This window comes from Leuciscus leuciscus, assembly GCF_965113295.1.
Source record: "Leuciscus leuciscus genome assembly, chromosome: 5".
In the NCBI taxonomy this organism is placed as follows: domain Eukaryota; kingdom Metazoa; phylum Chordata; class Actinopteri; order Cypriniformes; family Leuciscidae; genus Leuciscus; species Leuciscus leuciscus.
The window spans coordinates 28,641,416-28,659,960 of NC_138729.1; the positions used below are offsets into that span (position 1 = coordinate 28,641,416).

Here is an 18,545-nt window from a genome sequence, read left to right on the forward strand (position 1 = left end):
TTGCCATAGGGCTCCAGCATATGCTGATTTCACGCAGCCGTTATTTTGAAATCGAAAGCGAGGCTCCGGTGGGAAGAAAACCGGAAGTGTCGCCTTTAATCACAGGAGAGTCGTGAATGCGATGGCGTATTGTTGTGTTTAATGTATAAAATGAGTTATTCTAAAACTGTACATACATTTCTTTCATACTTTAGACTATATACAGTGAAATTCATTTAGAAATAAAATATTTTTTTTATATATAATTCAGAAAGTAAAAAAAGAAGCCGGAATGAACTATATACTTATCCTATATTGGATATTAACATCTAATAGTGTAAATCGCGGCAGCAGCTTCAGGTTGGTAATCCAAGGCATTGTTGTTTATCTTTACTTCCGGGGTTCTTCCCACCGGAGCCTCACTTTCGATTTCAAAACGGCGGCTGCGTGAAATCAGCGTTTAGATTCAGTAATGGAGGCCATGACGGCTGAAAACACAGTCAAAGATCTTGGGACTTCAAGAACCAATCAAAAAGAAAATCTATTTTAACCCAGCTAAACCCTAAAAAAATCTGTCATTTACTCACCCTCATTGTCATTCTAAACCTGTATGATTTTCTTCTGTGGAACATAAAAGATGATATTTTGAAGACCAGGGATGGTCTTTTCCATGCAATTACAATGAATGGCGACAACAAAAGTCAAGCTTCCAAAAGGACAAGTTCATGAAAAGTTGACAGCTCCAATTTGTGTGCTCCATTGCAAGTCTTCTGAAACCGTATGATAGCTTTGTGTGAGAAACAGACTGGATTTTTTTTGTATAAACTATTCCTTTAAGGAGATATTTTTAATTTAGTCCAACAATTTTTTTTTTTTTTTTATGTACAAAATAACAGTGGCTTCAAAAACTCGGCCCTGACATTTTGGCATTCCCGGAAGAACATTTTGTGCATTTTAAATGTTAAATTCCTCAATCTAGTGCACTTTGAGAGTTCAAAATGAAAAGCTCCAACCCATATTCAGTGTGCAAATTGAATAAAGAAAAACTCAAACCTCTTTTAGTTATAGTGTCTGTCTACATTACACCTACTACATAAATAATAGTTATAATATTAATCCCATGACAGTAATAGCCATATATTGTAAAACAAATGCACTGAGAAATAAAGGAAACTTTCATAATTAGTTTTGTACTAATTTCTATACTTGAAAGAGATAAACACATGATCTTTTATTTTGACGGAAACTGCATCAAGCTTTCATTTTGGCGGAAAACATGGTTTACAAACGCGACTTTTTTAACTTTTTGTTTACCGCAGGCTCTACACTTTCTCATCTCTCTCCTTATCCTCCTCACTATCATCATCAGCCATGGGAGCTGATTATGGTTCTGCTGCTGCTGAAAACATATCTGTTATTTTGACACATTTTACAGCGTCTGCTTGAATGGGCCTTTTTCTTTTTTTCACGCTATTTCTCTGCACATTCCTTGCGTTTCTACTCCATCTTTCTGATTTTGACTGATACACACTGACACTGCACGCTCGTCAGAGCCCAAAGGGGGAGGTGTTTAAAGATGTGATTGGTTCAGCCCAGTGTCAATAAAAATAACCAATGGGCCGCTGATCTACGTGTTTTATGGGCCGGTCTGTAAAAAAAAATAACGCTGACTTTTTTTTACACCAATGCATTACACCGGCACAAAGATCCCAGCGAAAACAAAACGAATGGGCCGCCGATGTACAAGTTTAATGGGCCGTTAAGACAAAAAAAAAAAGTTAACCCCAAAAAAAATTATGAGATGTATCGGCCCAAAAAGCACCTCGGCCCACCGGGAAAGTGCCTATTCTGCCAGATGGCCAGTCCACCCCTGCATATCAGCTCTTTTTCTCTCGCTTTCACACACACACACACACACAAAAGTAATTGGCTGGCAAAAAAACTAGCAAAGTCCATTACCGGCACAAATCCCAGCTAATTCCATTAGTAAAGCAAATATCATCCTATAACAGGGACAACAACAAGAGACAAACCAGACAAGTGTGTGACTTTACAGCACTCCACTAGTAGAGCATGTTATAAGCCTATTTGTGTGTGCCTAATCAGTCATGTGTATGAGCATGTGAGAAAAAGATGTGTAGTTCTAGAGAGGAAGAAAAAGTACTGAGAGTTTCAGATGCACCAATAGTAACCTCTACCGGGCACAGTTGGTGCTCCGATGACCTGAGCAATCAGATGAGACTTTTATAGTCACACTCCTCACACTACCTGCGTTTCTGCTTTTCCTCGTGCCTCACTCATCATTTTCTCACGTGAGAGAGCAAATGTTCTTCATCCTATTACATCCTACACTCTCACTGCCCTCCTTACCCCTTAATCACTCTATTAATACATTTCTATGAATAGCCACGGCTCACCCTCGCCACACATTTAGCACTTAATTAAGTGGGTGAGGACAGAGGGGTGTGTGTATTTAAGAGAGACAGAGACAATGCTACGATAAACCTCGCCGTGTCTGCCATCGTGTCGCTTCTGCACTGCACAGTGGTAAACGTGGCACTAATGCAACACACCTTCACTGTTGTCTAAAGCAGTTCCTGTTCCACAGCTCTCATGGCTCACCTGTACAGCCTTAAGTCAAACATTGCAATGACTTCAGCTAGTGCCTCACACAATACATCTGATGTCATGTGTGGCATGCAGCTATGTAATGTCACACGGAAATAAAAGATGAATTATTCAAACAATTTATGCCGGTTGGTAGGAAAGTGAAACCAACCTTTGCTCTACTTCCCCAGAATCAGTTCATGATCTATGAAAAAGGCTGTGTGTTTGCTTGGATCAGTGTCCTGCATGGGTCCTGCTTGGTAAACCCGCACCTCAGAACTTAACAGAACACCCGGCCCGTCATCCAACAGCAGCACTAATTTAATTCTGTACCCGACCCGACTTGCTTCACACAAAGACCACGACCCAAACCGTACCCGCATTAAATCTACTATATCAGAAAGACAAAATGTATTTATTTTCCCATAATTTAACACAAGCAATCAAACCAACATTATGCATTCTGAGTTGATGCATTTAAGAAAATAAGACACGCAGCCCAACGTGGCAATAATTAAAAGAAAAAATGTAATAAACAATACAAAACTTTCGCCTACATCATGTGAACAATCTCTATTTTGAACAAATATGGTTGGTTCATAATTATGCACATTTGTTCAAATCAAACTATAGGCTATACGGACACTTGGAGGTAAATAAAAACAATATATAACCAAATATGAGCCTTTACTGTCATAATATCAGGGATATTTCAGCCGATTTAAATGTATTTAGATGCGGTTGTCTCTTCTGAAACTCAGCAGAGTAGGTCCTCTTATCAGCATGAAAAATTTAACTTTTATTCAATTTGCAAATAGATTATATACAGAAAGCAAGCAAAGAGAGCTTCTTTATTGACTGAAGCTGTCAATCACTTCAGTTGCAGCGCACAAACGCTGTGCTCAACGTTGCAAATCACGTTGTAATTAGAAACCTTTGACGGTCTTCAGACTATAGAGCGTGAACACAAATAAGCACCGACCATTTGAAAGCAGCTGCCAATCAGTGGGTACCGAATTGAGTCAAAATAGTCTTGGCTATTCGACCAGCAAGTCCGCCCGTGCCTATTGATTCTCGACCCGCACAGCAAATGACAGCGTAAATGTTATTCCACCCATTACATCAAATATTAGCGATTCACCAATGCCCACATGCAGGACTATGGCTTGGATACTGATCATAGAGGAATCTTTTCGACTATGTAGGAAAGTTAGAGGTACAACCAATTCAACTGGCAACTGTGATCGAAATAATGACAGTGACACTACTACTACTACTACTACCAACAAAAATAAAAAAGTAATATATATTTCCTGGCAAATGTAAAATTCCATATATTCATTTATTTTTATTTTTTTCTTGACTTTTTCCAAGTGCACATTTGCATCTTATCTCATAAAAACATACTTCCTAGAAACAAGCAGGGTTTCCTTGACTGAAAAATAGAAATAATAAATGGCACAGCAGAGATAATTGGCATAAAAATGCTTTTAAATGTTAAATCACTCGTCACTGTGAAAGGATCTGTGCTACACACTCAAACAGTGAGTTTCAATAACTGTGTGGGCTCAAGCGGAGAACATTTCAAAGAACATGCTGCTCAGTGAGAACAAAAGGCGGAATAAAAACAAGAGAAACATCTCTACTGAAGTTTTCAAAAATACAGCATAACAGTAATAATGTGAAATATTACAATTTAAATATTAACTTAAAAATACAACATGATTCTTCAGAAAACATTCTAATATGCTGATTTGATGCTCAAGAAACATCTCGTTACTATCAATGTTGAAAACAGTTGTGCTGCTTAATATTTATGTTAAAACCATGATCTGGCTTCTTTCAATATTCAAAATCCCAAAAAAATGCATTTATGATGGTGATGCTTTTTATGCAATCATTTTTGTTATCAAACACATTGGTTCAGAGCTAATACAGTCACAGATGTGTAAACTGCATCATATTCTGGTCCCCTCTAAGAAGGAACTATAAATGAATGAGCAAGACACTGAAAACAACAGTCCTCAAAACCAGAATGAAGACAAATAAAGACAAGAATTTTTTATTGCATCAAAACCACGCTGCAACTTGCCAAAATAACATAATGTTAAGAACAATAATGTTCTTTCTTTTAAGAGGCACAGAACAGTCTCCCCGTCCACAATAATGTACATATACGTCTTTTATAAAGCACTTTGTAAAAAAAGGTCCTACGTAAAAAGTTTTTCTAGAAAAGTTTCAAACTGGTTTAGAAAAGATTCATTATATCATAAAAAAAAAAGAGCTTTAAATATTCTAAGTTTTTCCCTTGCTCTTTATGACTGACAAGCTATGAGAGATCAAACGATTTCTTTAAATGGAAATTTTGTTGAATCTTTCTGACATTTAGTTATGATATGCATAAATTATGCAAAACATCATATAACAAGACTTACATCTGAAACAAGCCTTGTCTTTATGTACAAAAAGGGATGAAGGGAGAGAAGAGGGAATAATAGCCACTAGACGATCAGCACGTCATGAAGGTTTTGATCTGAAGAGCGTTTGGTGGCTGTATGATCTAGCAAAGTATTTTTGGCAAAGCTTAAAGAAATCCACAATTAATCCGCATTTGTCATTTTCAAAGCATGGGGGGGGGGGGGGGGGGGGAGAGGGGGGAAGAGAGAGAGAGAGAGAGAGAGAGAGAGAGAGAGAGAGAGAGAGAGAGAGAGAGAGAGAGAGAGAGAGAGAGAGAGAGAGAGAGAGGGGGAGAGGGGCTCACTTGATTAAGTACTTAAGGAAGGGCAGAAAAAACAGCTGACAAGGCAGGAAGGGACAAGTATAGATTAAAAAAAAGCTAGGAAGAAATGAAGTATGGGTGAAATAAGTGATTGGATGAAAAGTGCCACAGCGAGCGATAGCAATGGCTAAAGAGGGGAGAGAGAGAGGAAAAAAATAGCCCCTTTCGCACCGGGTAATTCTAGGAACTTACATGAACTAGCCACCAGGGTGGTTCCCAGAGAACTAAATGTTCCCCTAGATTTTCCTGGTTGCATTCGCACCGCCATTAGTTTATGATATGTTTAGCAGTCCCGTCTAATACGTTATTAAAACTAGAACTGTTAAACAAAGAAAGTAGACAGTATCTGAAAAAAGCGTCCAGTGTCGCTAGCTGAGCAGAAATGCATAATCATGTTTGGCTTGGTCCCCTCAAAGTCACGTTGGATTTTATCCTTAGGTTGAGAGGTCCATCTATTGCTGTTTTCCATGATTGTAGAGTTAGTTTGTCGAGTAAATATAAAGGCTACAATCGGTGTGTCTGGACAACTTTTCTTTTTTTTTTAAATGGTGGGTGCTGGTGTTTACATCACTAGTTGTTCCTATAGAGTGGTGCAGGTGACATCAATTTGTAGGCCAAAACCAGAAGTGAGTTCGCATTTTAGCACTTCCGGTTCCATCGTCCCAAAGTCAATAGTTTTTTTTTTAAATGGGGTTTTGGTTAAATAGCTGAAATAAAGTTTGTGGTGAACACAAGCTCAAGACACTTTCACGTTTTATTCTATGACATAAAATACATCAATATTACCCCACTCGTGATTTTTGAAGCCGTTACGTGTCTTGAAAAAGGCAGTTGCTAACAAGAGGCTAAATGGGACTACAGAGGCTGTCGAGGAGATTAAACGTCATCAAACCGAACAGGTAAACTCAGTCTGCTTTTACAGCCTCATTATGCTTATAATTGTGCTTTTACAAACTATTCTAACTTAAATTTCTGTGAAAATGTCTTTGGGTAAAAACTGAAAAAGTTGTTGTAAGCTTAGTGATGAAGTCGTGGGACCGTGGTGTTGGTGTAGTTCGTTTATACACTACCTTTAGCTTTTTACTTCTGGCGACTGCATTTAGGCTTCAAAATTCATAAAAGTTGTGTTCATCTGTGAAAATTATCTTGATGGACAAAACGTGTAAGTAGCTTGTTTTTAGCGCTAATCCAAAAGCCTATGGGAAAATCTTATTGGGTTTTTGTCGAGGGAACCAGTGTGATGCTAACGGCTGATTGGTCACAAAGTGACGTCATACCTGCACCACTCTATTGTGCTGGGTTAGACCCTACGAAGGAGGAGTTAATTTAGTTCCCCCAAGGGGTTCCTTGAACTAAAATCGCTCCCAGTTCCTGTGGTGCGAACACGCCAAAAAGCGGGTACTTCCGCCATTAGTTCTGGGAACTATGAAAAGGTTCCTCTGGTGTGAAAGCGTTTAATGAGAAAGTTCACAGATAATATTCTTATGTGAATCCCTATCATCATGCTGTACCTTAAGACCCTTAATATTTTTTTAACTGCTAGGGGGAAAATGGATAAATAAAAGCCACAATCAACCACCCAGCACCACCATTACATTGTTCAGACTCTCCTACAGGAAGCTGTTGCTATAGCAACCTCGACAAATATGCAACAGATGGTTGAAGGTCCTAAACAGCTTAAAGACAGGATCTAAGTGTGCTAGAGAGTTTACGAGAGTGACAGAAACCAGCCATATAGAATAGAAGGCATACAAGCACATCATCATGCACTAAGACCTTTCCGATGACAATCACATAAACGCGAACAAAAGATAGTAGGTGTTTTCTAAGATCTACCTTTTCTGAGCAAATTTTGTCAAGGTGATTTGTTAGTGGATGCATGAAGTTAGTGGTGGGTAGTAACGAAGTACATTTCCTTCTGTTTTTTTTTGGAAATTTTTTACTTTTAAGAGTAGATTAGATTTAAATGTGGGTACTTTAACTCGAGTACATTTCTAATGAAAAAAACTGTACTTTTACTTCGTTATGTTGGGCAACGTTCCTCTCGTTACTTTATTTTAATGCAATACATGTTGTTAAATGCGTAGTTTATTCCAAGCGCACAGTATCTTTTTTCTGGGCTTGAGCGATGCTCAATTCACAAATGAATCACTCTTTTGAGTCAATTCTGTTCAAAGACTTCATCAAACAAGTTGGCAGATGTGTCTAAATTGGTTCGCAAATCAGTTTGAATGATTTGTTAAGTTTCCTTCACGCACTGAAATGTCTGAAGCGGTTTCACACACGGAGTCGTAACAGGCAGATGTATTTTACAACCAAACAGATTATTATGCCACGATAGCACTACTACAACGTATGCCATTACCAGTTTTGTGGACATATACCTTAATTAATAGATTAAATAAGCTACCATTGTTCACAGTTTATGAAATGAACACCCGCCATCCCGCGGTAGTTTGTGTGTATAGCGCAGTGGCGTGCGAACTCGTCTTGAAAATGAATGCCTTTGCCTGCCTTAGACACAGTTAACCAGTTTAAACATGCTTGCAGAAATATACATTTGATTACATTTTGGAGAACAGACGGAAGAGGATCCGTCAATGTGCATTTGATTGTTGTTTGTGTTCAGATGTTCAGTAGCGGTCATGAGCGTAAGCACATGTGAAGAGTTTTAACTCTTCTCTGTCAATGGTTCCCTGCCTTTAAATGCAAAACTCTGCAGATTCACTTTATTTCGACATTGTCTAATAATGTAGTTGTATAAATTACTATTACAAATCAAAGGACAGGCAATGATTTTCGGGCTACAGATGGCAGAAAAAATGCTTGTCTCTTCTGTTTTTGTTGCAAAGATACCCTAATTATGATAATAATAGTAATTTAAATAAAAAATATCTAAATGTATGTAAATATCTTGTAATAATATCATATACATATATACACTACACATATACATTTTATACATACATAGGCCTATATATGATCCGAAGTAACTAGCTACTTGAGTAGTTTTTTAATTGGATACTTGATACTTTTTACTCTTACTCAAGTAACTATTAAGATTATTACTTTTACTTTGAGAAAATATTTCTATAAGTACTTGTACTTTTACTTGAGTACAGTTTTTGGATACTCTACCCACCTCGTACACACTGGTGTCCTTGCACATTCAAAATAAACATGATCCACTAACAGTTGACAAATAACAAATTGCCCATATACATCTTATTGTTTCATCATTTAAAAATCTAACAAACTTTTTGTGAAATTTTGTTTGAACAACACTACCGTACACAAAATTTTAGGGTCAGTATTATGTTTTTGAAAAGTCTTATGTTCACCAGGGCTGCATTTATTTAATCAAAAATACAGTTGGAAAAGTAATATTGTGAAATATTTCTTACAAACAAAAACCTTTTCTATTTTAATTTAAAATGTAATTTATTGGCAAAACTGTATTTTCAGCATCATTACTCCAGTCATGTAACATGACAGTCCAGTGTGACATGATCCTTCAGAAATCATTCTGATATGCTGATTTGATGCTTAAGAAACATTTATTATCATATAAGCCCCAGGACTTTAGAACGGTAGTGTCCATTTCTTTAAAATAAACGCCACCTTTATATTTTATTATACAATGCTAAGACATGTGTTTAAATGTAGCTTAAGCAACCGAATAGTTTTGGGGGCACTGTACATGTCTTAAAAAGACCCATAAGAGAGCCTGTTTATTGGCTACAAGTCTCATAAATCATCCCTCCAACAGAACACAGAAATAGCCCTGTCAATACTGTCCTACACACCAGCTGACTGAATCTTAGTCCGATGATCTCAAGGGTCTGAGTCATCACAAATCCACATGCCCACACGCTCGGCCCTTAAGTGCCAACTTGGCATCTGAAGACACAAAACGAGGCCAGTGCGTGTAACATTTCAGCAGGCGGCAGGTCGACTCAGATCGATGAAATTCACAGTTGCCTTTGTTTTCCTGTTAAACAATATAGAAGAATCCAGCCAACATGCTGCGCTCACTTCAGGAGCTGTGCTGTTTAATTGAGTGTTTAGTGTTTATAGTGATCTGAACTCATGGTGTAATTCTGCTGTGATTTACCCATCACAGACAGCAAACAATCAGGCATGACTGTATAGAACACAAATCTCAGTCATCTGCCTGCCATGACACATGTTTGTATCATATGTGCATCATATGTGCGAGTGAGAACTAGTCAGTGAGTTAGTATGACACCACATAGTTAGTGAGAGTGTAAAAAAATGAATGTGTGTATATTTGGAGTAAAAAAAACAAAACAAAAAACACTGTTTGATATGCTTTTGTAACCGGATTGATCTCATGTCCTACAATGTCTATTTTCAAAAGCATTTATCTGTATAGCTTATGGGTAGGCGATATACCAGTAGTCACGATAGTTGACGATAGATCGATTTTGAGACCATTGCCTCTACTGTGGTCACGCTCACATGATGTCGCCGTGCATCACGAAAGCTTATCATTTGAATACATTTTTAAGACTTGCTGTTAAAAAAAATAAAAATAAAAATAAATCACTTCAATATATGTGCAGTGCGCACTAAGAGATGGTTTCTAAACGAACACACCGGAAACGCACGCACATAAAGCCGCTGCTCATAAAGAGTGTGAGTATGGAGTTCTTTGAAACTGAATGATCAAATACACATGTATTAAATCGCCCATATTCCATTGCACAAAAGGTTCTTTATAATGAACAAGGGTTCTTTAGATTATTATAATGTTCTTCACATTACAAAAACATGGTTCTTTTAAGAACTGTTCACTAAAAGGTTATATGGGGAACCAAGAAATTGTTCTTCTATGGCATTACTGTGAAAAACCACCTTTATTTTTAAGAGTGTAGTATTTCTTATTTGTAGTGCTACTTAATATCATTAAGTTTTTCAGGTAGGTCTATTTCATTATATCTATATCGCGTCTTGATACATATCGTTATCTTGAGTTGAAATAAAATTACTCATATTGTGATATTAGATTTTGGTCATATCACCCACCCCCAGTATAGCTAAGCTAACTAGATTGCAAATGGGTGTAACAATGAATTAAACAACAAAAGATACAAATACAGATCTAAATAGTTTCCTTAATGTAACAGAAGAGTGTGATAGAAACAATTGTGCACATATGCCCTCTCTCAGCCTCACTCGTCTCAGCACGAGTCTGACAAAACCCCATTTGATATATTTGTCACTCACGAACGATAAGATTAATAACAGAATAAATAGCAGTTTTGGAGGTTCAGCATCACAGACTCTAAAGATAAATCCAAAAACAAGAGAGAACACATTTTGCTGAAGCATATCGCTTAAAGACAGCTCTTACAGTTGCTAAGATCAACATTTCAAATGCACATCAGAAAATAGAGTGTTGCAGGGGTGATGTATGTTTACAAGTCAGCTCGGAAGTAAGCATCACCCTTGTTCCTTTGATAAAAATAGGATTTTTCCAATAGCTTTTGGATTAGAGCAGAAAATATGGAAAGTTGGAGTTAGAGAAGTATGCAAGAATGCAAATATAAACACAACAAGGCTGTAAAAGCCGACTAGTGAGAGAGTTTTTCTGTTTGGAGTGATGACTTTTAATGTTCCCGACAGCAGCTATAGCCTCATTTAGACACTTTTTAGCTACTTTCTTTTTAAAGACATGTAAAAGAATCACGACTCATGAGTAGTGAATTATTTATTTTATATTATAGAATAAAACTAAAAATATCTTGAGCTTGTGTTATCCACAGACCTTATTTCAGGGATTTAACCAAATATCCATTCAAAAAACTCATTGACTTCGGGACAATGGAAGTGGAAGTGCAAAAATGCAAACTCATTTCCAGGTTTTAGGACTCATTCCTGTGGCACTCTATTGGATGTCAACAAACATGACCGTGGCAAAATGATTCACAGGCAGAGAGTATTTATGATTTATGGAAGCCCTTTTTAGGCAGCCTCAACATAAAAAAAATTTGAAAAAAATTGAAACTTTATACTAAGAAATAAATTAATTGCGAGTAAAGTCATAATGCAAGATATATAGTTGCAATTACTAGAAAATAAGTAGCAATTGTCAAATATATAAAATCACAATTACCTTTTCATTTTATTTACTAAGGCAAAAATGGGCTTCCACACTGATTGGATAGTTTAAAAGAAAAAAACACTTGGGCCACTCTGGAAAAAAAGCAAAGTCTTTTTGAAAATGTATGCCAGCAAACAGATCATATTAAAATATAAGTTATTGGTATTGGCTTCAACTGATTCCAAATCGTGCCTCCCTCATAAGCCCTATTCGGACGGGACTAGTTTCACAGGGGGACATTAGAGAAATTTCTGTTTCACAGACGTACTTTGAGATTTTAATCCTGTCCGAATCTGCCATGTCTGTCTTTTTCTCACACAACCTCAGTAAAAATTCCAGAATTACCTACTGTTTTTCGTCAAACTCGGCGGTCCTCAGAGAAATCTAATCCCGTCCGAATGCGAATGTCTGTGATTGCCGAAAATGTTTTTTTCCAAAACGCTTTTTCTTGTGTGTTTTGGTCAACCTGAACTACCGTATAATCTCTCGCTATGGCGCCGGTATTCAAGTTTCTACTTTTTGCACACCGATAATGGATGTAGATGTCTTCGGTACACTGCGAAGAAATAAAAAAATGAAATCAACCAGAAGAGCCAAATCACGTAAACTGTTAAGATTGGCTACTGTAATATCAGTTTCAGGTAAGATTACTTTCATTTCTGCACTTAATTACATAACGTGTAAATTATATGAGTTAAAACTTTTTATTCCAGTGGGTTTATTATAAGAACCCAGTTCTGTAAAATCATGATGATAAATGTATGTTTAGTTTTTTTATACTACAATTTTTATAAAATGTTTACAAAACACTAAATACGTTAGGACGTTTTACTTTATATTTCAAAGTACTTAATTTTAAAAGTACTTAATTTCAAAATACATATGACCATACGCAATCCACGCATTCTGAACACGTGATCTTCTGCAATGCCCACATGTAAAACACAGACACTCCTACCTAGGTAATAAACACGGAGATGTTAGTCCCGTCCGAATCCGTACATGAAATCACAGACGTAGGTTGATAAGAATTGTAACTCAAACGTCGTTTAGAAAACTAGTCCCGTCCGAATAGGGCTTTAGAGTGAACTGAAACTCAGACGACAGAATAGAGATACAAAGACAAACTTGAAACACTGCACCCCTAGTGCGTGAACACACAAGCTGACTGAAGGGCACAGTTAAAGTGAGGAATCAGGTAGCTTAGTACCAGTACGTGACATCAAAAACACAGAACTAGTCTATATTATAGAATCTGAAAGAAAAAGAAAAGTTCAGTCTGAACCCGAGACGACACACACACAGCAGGACGGATGTCACAGTTTTAGCAATGTCCTCCATGATGACAGCTCACATTAGACTGGTGGAGGGGTGTGTGAGAGCGAGAGAGAATTGAGACACTTCAGAACATGTGTGTATAATGTGTTCATGACAGAAACAGATCTACAGATTTACTCTCTCTCCAGGCAGGAGAGAACTTATGTGTCTCTGTACAGGCGAGACGGAGAGAGAACGTGAAGTACGAGTGTGTGTGTGTGTGTGTGTGTGTGTGTGTGTGTGTGTGTGTGTGTGTGTGTGTGTGTGTGTGTGTAAAGAAGAAAGAAATGACATACATTGCACAGTACCTGTCGTGTAGTCCGATGGACATGGTGTCTCCTCTATGCACAGGGTGGTCCATGCCCAGGCACAAAACCCCAGAACACCTTTGAAACATCAGCAGAATGACAAGAACATCATGAGTTATGGAAATAATCAAGACAAGGACAAGATCTAGTTTAATAGAATTTTTTAATAGGCAAAAATGAACCGAAACTCAGCGTATAGGCTTGAAATGTCTTTTAAATGAACCAATTCAAATCGAAAAGAAATACTCTCTGCATTTCTCTAAAGGCGTGTTCACTAAAATGAGGAGGTGGCGGCGAATCAACATCGTCAACTTTGCAGCCGACACTGACTCAGAAAACACTAGCTTATTAATAAATAATTAAAATGTCTATTTTTTCCGACACATTCATAATCATTACTTTTGCCGATGCTTTGCGGCATGCTTTATATGCGTGCGCTTGAGCATAACACCTATATATAGGCTATAAAACACTCATTATGGTTTAGTATTCTCCTCAGTCTCAGTATATATTTAAGTAATTACATTTATATAGGCCTAAATGTGCGACTAGTCGACTAATGGCTTAAATGCCCTAATAATTAAACACTATTGAATGCAATCTTTAGCCAATTTTAAAAATAATATCCATTTTTTCATTTTAGCCATTCCCTTTATTGCCTCCGTCTCGGTGAGTATTTGTGGGAGAACAGCATATGGCATTTCTATTAATATTTAGCTGCTCATATTTTGGGGCATTGTCTCCCAGTCCACCCCCCTCCCATCTGATCAAGAGACAGAAAAGAAAATCATCACATAACACACCATCATCAGCCACTTCACACAGTCCTCTCTCAACTCACAGATAAAGAAACAAAGCTGAGCAGCAGATGCTGAATGCAACCTCTGTACAGACACACTCACTACAGATGTGAGCATCTCATCCTCCAACACCGTCAATGACCAGCTGGAGTGTTGTTTAACAGCTTTACTCAACGAGAAGGTGAAGCTCAAGGGCCAAAAAGCAAACCGCTGTAAGAAAACATGTGAGGTCACACTAAAAGCAGCAGAAGAGGATCTTTTTTGGGCTCATAAAACCCTGCTAAATGAGTTCCTTTCTGTGTTTCTGCAAGTCCGTCACTGAGATCCATCAATAGCAGTTGAGTCAAACCAAATTCACACAAATTTTTTTTAACACGCAACGCTATTCAAGTTGAAAAATCTACGACAACCTGTAGCCTACCTGGAATCTGTACTACACAACTCATAGGTGTGTAAAGGAACTGAACATTTTCCACATGTCAGACCTGCTCTAGAAACCTCAATGAGTTATTATGAGCTTGAAAAATAGACACTTATACATGAAAAAAAGCAGCAAAACACCATCTTCCTTCTATCATTGAACACTAGTGACATCTGTTCAATTCACATTTGGTGTTCCAGACTCCCTGAAGCATGTTAGAGTAAATAAGTCACCCTGTCCAGGCCACAAGGATGAACACTTTTGAAGGCACCGCACCATGGAAAGAATTTCAGCACTTCAGTTCTGCTCATTGCCGTGGCAACCACTGTGTCTTAGCAACAGACACAGGTCAAAGAAGAACAAGGATAAGCTGCGCCAAACAACCTCCACCTTACTACACTACGAGATGTTTGAGTTTAGCACATCTCTTTATAGACTTTTAGGGACGGTTCCCCCAGGACAGGGTTTAAAGTAAAACAGGAATAGGCTTTAATCTAGAATAGTTAATCATGGTTTTTAAAAAAGGTATTTCTGAAACACCGATTAAGTACAGATTACTAACACCTGGACTATGGCATCCTGAGCTAAAATAAACAAGATTAATTTAAAACCAACTGTACTAAATTAGAATGACAGAGGTTGCCTATAAAACGTGGAATGGACCGAGAAAGCTCCTGGAGTAGCTCTAGTCTTCCTCCTGGAAATCAGCTTACTCTGGACTAGACTAAGTCTAGGACCATTTAAAACTAAGGCTGCACAATATATCGAAATATCGCAAATGTATCGCGATATGCATATCGCATCGGCTTGCAATAACTGGGGTCATGAACAAAAGATAAAGAGAAAAATCACTCATTGCTCTTGGCTGAATAACTATTGTAGCTTTAATAAGAATAATATATTTAATTCATACAGTGAAAACTAAGCAGTGTTTTATTTTTACATTTGATTATTCAGTTTCTGTTGTTAAATAAACAATGTAGGATAACCTGAAACCCTAAACCCCGTGGTTTACAATGATGTTAAAATAACACTTCTTATGCTACAGTAAAACACTGCTGTTCACTTTCAGAAGCTGTAGGGATGTTTTCTTGTCACAAAAAGAATGTGAAACACGTATGTAGGTTATATCATTTTTTATTTTAAAGATAATTAAAATTTATTTTACACACTTTAAGCATTATCGTATCGCATATCGAATATCGCGTTATTTAATGAGTTATCGCATTTTTCTTCAATATTGTGCAGCCCTATTTAAAACCATGACAGAAAAGAGAGAAAGCAGATTTCTGTTAATCTGGTATAAAGGGTCATTTTAGTCTAGGTCGGACTAGGCTTAATCTCTGTCCGGGAAACTGCCCCTTAAAGAACTAACAGTTTGACTCTGTCACACACACTTTAATTTGTTTTTAAAACTGTGTCAGGCTTTCAAAGCTGGACAATAAAATAACCTTTGAAGTAAATTGAGTACACAGTCACTCTATGTAGTACTTAATTAATCACCATTTTCTAAAATGTTCAAATCTGCAGGTCATCTGATCTCTGAAACAATCTGTCTGGACTGTCAAAAGGAAAAGGCATAAGATTCTTTATGACTCTGTTGACAGCTGGGAAAATGAAAACAAACTGTGCATTTCATATCACCCTGACCAACTTCCCTTCTCTCTGATTAGACGCTATTCTTAATCTGTAAAGTACTGTGTTGTTTGTTACATTATTCAGAATTGAACGTAAGGTTGGAAATCAATGCTGGATTAAACATGGAATCAGACCCCTTATAACCCTTGTCAAATTCAATATGAAAAATCAATACTGGTGCATAGCAAGCTGCCATTTTAACCTTTTCCATGACTGATCTATCTTCATAAATGAAGCATACATCCTTAAATAGGTCATACAACTATTAAAACATGCTCTGAATCTTGTAAAGCACTATAAGAGTGTGTCACCAAAATGTGTGTTTCTGACACAGTACTACACTATGTGCTAAACCACAGCCCACAACCACAACCCACCACATATCAGCCTCATCTTAAGAAAGAGGAGAGATTTCAGGTTGAACTACATGCTTCATCTCACACAGTCTTTCCACAGCCCTCACCTGCTTTCTAATCTAAATGATCCCTCTTATCTTTAAGGATCCCATCCCAATAAGGTAAGCTGCCCATTTCCACAAACACACAATGAACTGTTTAAATATGTAAAGTACATTTTATAAAAGTCACAGGCTTGATTATAATATAATCTTCTTGATGAACAATAAAAATAAAAAAAGCGGTCCAAGTATTATTTCAGAAACAAAATTTTCAAAAGCTGAAACTGAGGTAAAAAATTAAATGAGGAATTACATTAGGGAATTTGTGTTGTAACTATATCTTAAAAACAAGCGTGCCTCTCCCACCCATCAAGCAGAGTGGAACTGTAGTCACAGGACCCATAAATGTGTATTCATAGTTCTGTTACTGGCTATGTGTTTGCATCTGAGGCAAATATAAACAATACACACCATTGAACAGCTTTAGTTAAAAAAAAAAAAACCCAATGCCTTTAGTCATGTCAAACAATGTGCTTCCTCACAGCAACAACAACCTTAAAAAAAAGCAACAAATGACACTGCCAGGACAATACACAGGACATATGCTAAAATAAGGTTTCAGCCGGAGGCCCCTGGTAGAAGGGCTTGTTTTTAGCCATTAGTATTATGTTACTGTTGTCATGGCATATGAGCACATGGTGGCCCTTTCAGCCCCCAGCTGCTCCGAATCACGCTCTTAATAATTGAGCTCAACTTTTGTCACACTCTGACAGCCGGACTGAGTATCTGAAGATATGAAAATTAGTTAAGAAATTATCAAAAGCTGCTGGTTAGATTGTCCTTATTTTCTCAGTTTGGTTGCTATATTGACTCCAGTCTGGTGTAGACAACCAAACAAATACTTAAACTTGAGTAAGCTAACATACTGAATCACATACACCTTTAAAACAAAGTGACATTTCTGAACTTCCTAAGTGGGCTTTTTCTTTTAGCGAGTCGGTTTAAAGCAACAGCACAAAGAAAATGGAAATGTGTGTTAGAAAGTGAAGCCCAACACAAAAGGAAAACAGCCCTCAGTCTCTGTCTGTCTTCAACAGAACAGCAGGGGTCCTGCCAAAGCAGCAACTAGATCATCATAGTGGCAATAAATGAACAGAAACTAGACATCTGTTTGTTAGGAGCACTTCGTTTAGTCTGAGCGTTGTGTTTGTAGTACTTGTTTGTTAGTTCAGACACAGAGTTTGGGGTTGTGGAAGAGACTCTTGGCGACATGTCGGCTCACGTTTATGTGGGAACTAACTAACACACTAACCGCACACAGAACAAGCCATATTCCCGCGCTGACACCAGTACAGCGACAGAACCGGAGCTGTGACTGTAGCCGTGCCTCTGGTTTTGTCCGTTCTTGAAAGCATAGCTCAGCTCTTTTGAAGAAAGGACCAAACCTGAAGCATGGCTCCCTATTCGAGGCTCTGTCTCTGCTGCTGCTACATTTAGCTTCAGCTGACAACAAGCTACTTTTCGTATGGAATGTTGTGTATCTTTACGCATATGCCACTGATATGTCAGTTTGCCAAATAGAATACTAAACAAATAAACTTTTAAAAGCCATTTCGACTTACCACAACCTCTGGAATTTATTCTTGTTTTCTTCTTAAACCCCCAAATCCACTCTACTCATGGACCTCACAAAGCCCCTCCTCTCCCGTTTTTCATTGGCTGAAGCCTCAAGGGAATACGTGCCGTACTCGTAGCTGATTGGTCTATGTCCATGTCAATCAAGTCTTGACACTAAAAACTTCCGTTACCAAAAGAAGTTCATGGCGCAGGGATACGCGTAGCGATTGGTCGATTCGTCTATATTCGGGATGTAATTGGACAGTGCAGTATAAATATCAATGTATATTATGAAGAACTGTTCAGCATGACATCACTGTATTGTTTATCATATTCAAGATAAGAGAATGTAACATGGCACCTTTATATCAAATTAGTCAACTGTATATATATTATATTATATATATATGCAATTGACGAATTTATATATATATATATATATATATATATATATATATATATAAAAAACAAAATTTAATTATTCAAATTAATTGCTTTACTGTACTATATTGTGATAACTGAAAATGTAATGTATCAGCGCCATAAGCATTAAAG

General features: G+C 37.4%; 1 protein-coding gene and 1 long non-coding RNA gene across 7 annotated transcripts in view; both read right to left on the reverse strand.

Annotated features, from left to right (window-relative positions):
• klhl13 (kelch-like family member 13) overlaps positions 1–18,545 on the reverse strand; it is a 63,150-nt gene that overhangs the window by 42,401 nt on the left and 2,204 nt on the right. Inside the window, exons 1-2 of one of the 6 annotated variants that reach the window (XM_082169151.1) lie at positions 17,996–18,225; positions 13,106–13,195 (exon numbers count right to left, since the gene is read on the reverse strand). In XM_082169151.1, the coding sequence (XP_082025277.1) occupies positions 13,106–13,170 (65 nt within the window). In that variant the 5' untranslated portion in view covers positions 13,171–13,195; positions 17,996–18,225. Of the gene's footprint in view, positions 1–13,105; positions 13,196–17,995; positions 18,226–18,545 lie in introns of those variants that run through there. The other 5 variants (XM_082169152.1, XM_082169154.1, XM_082169156.1 and 2 more) reach the window with 5 other exon arrangements.
• Positions 8,959–13,077, reverse strand: LOC309498461. The gene is made up of 2 exons (XR_014205956.1): positions 12,358–13,077; positions 8,959–12,271 (listed from the first exon to the last, which is right to left on the reverse strand). It is a non-coding gene; the product is annotated as an uncharacterized lncRNA (long non-coding RNA).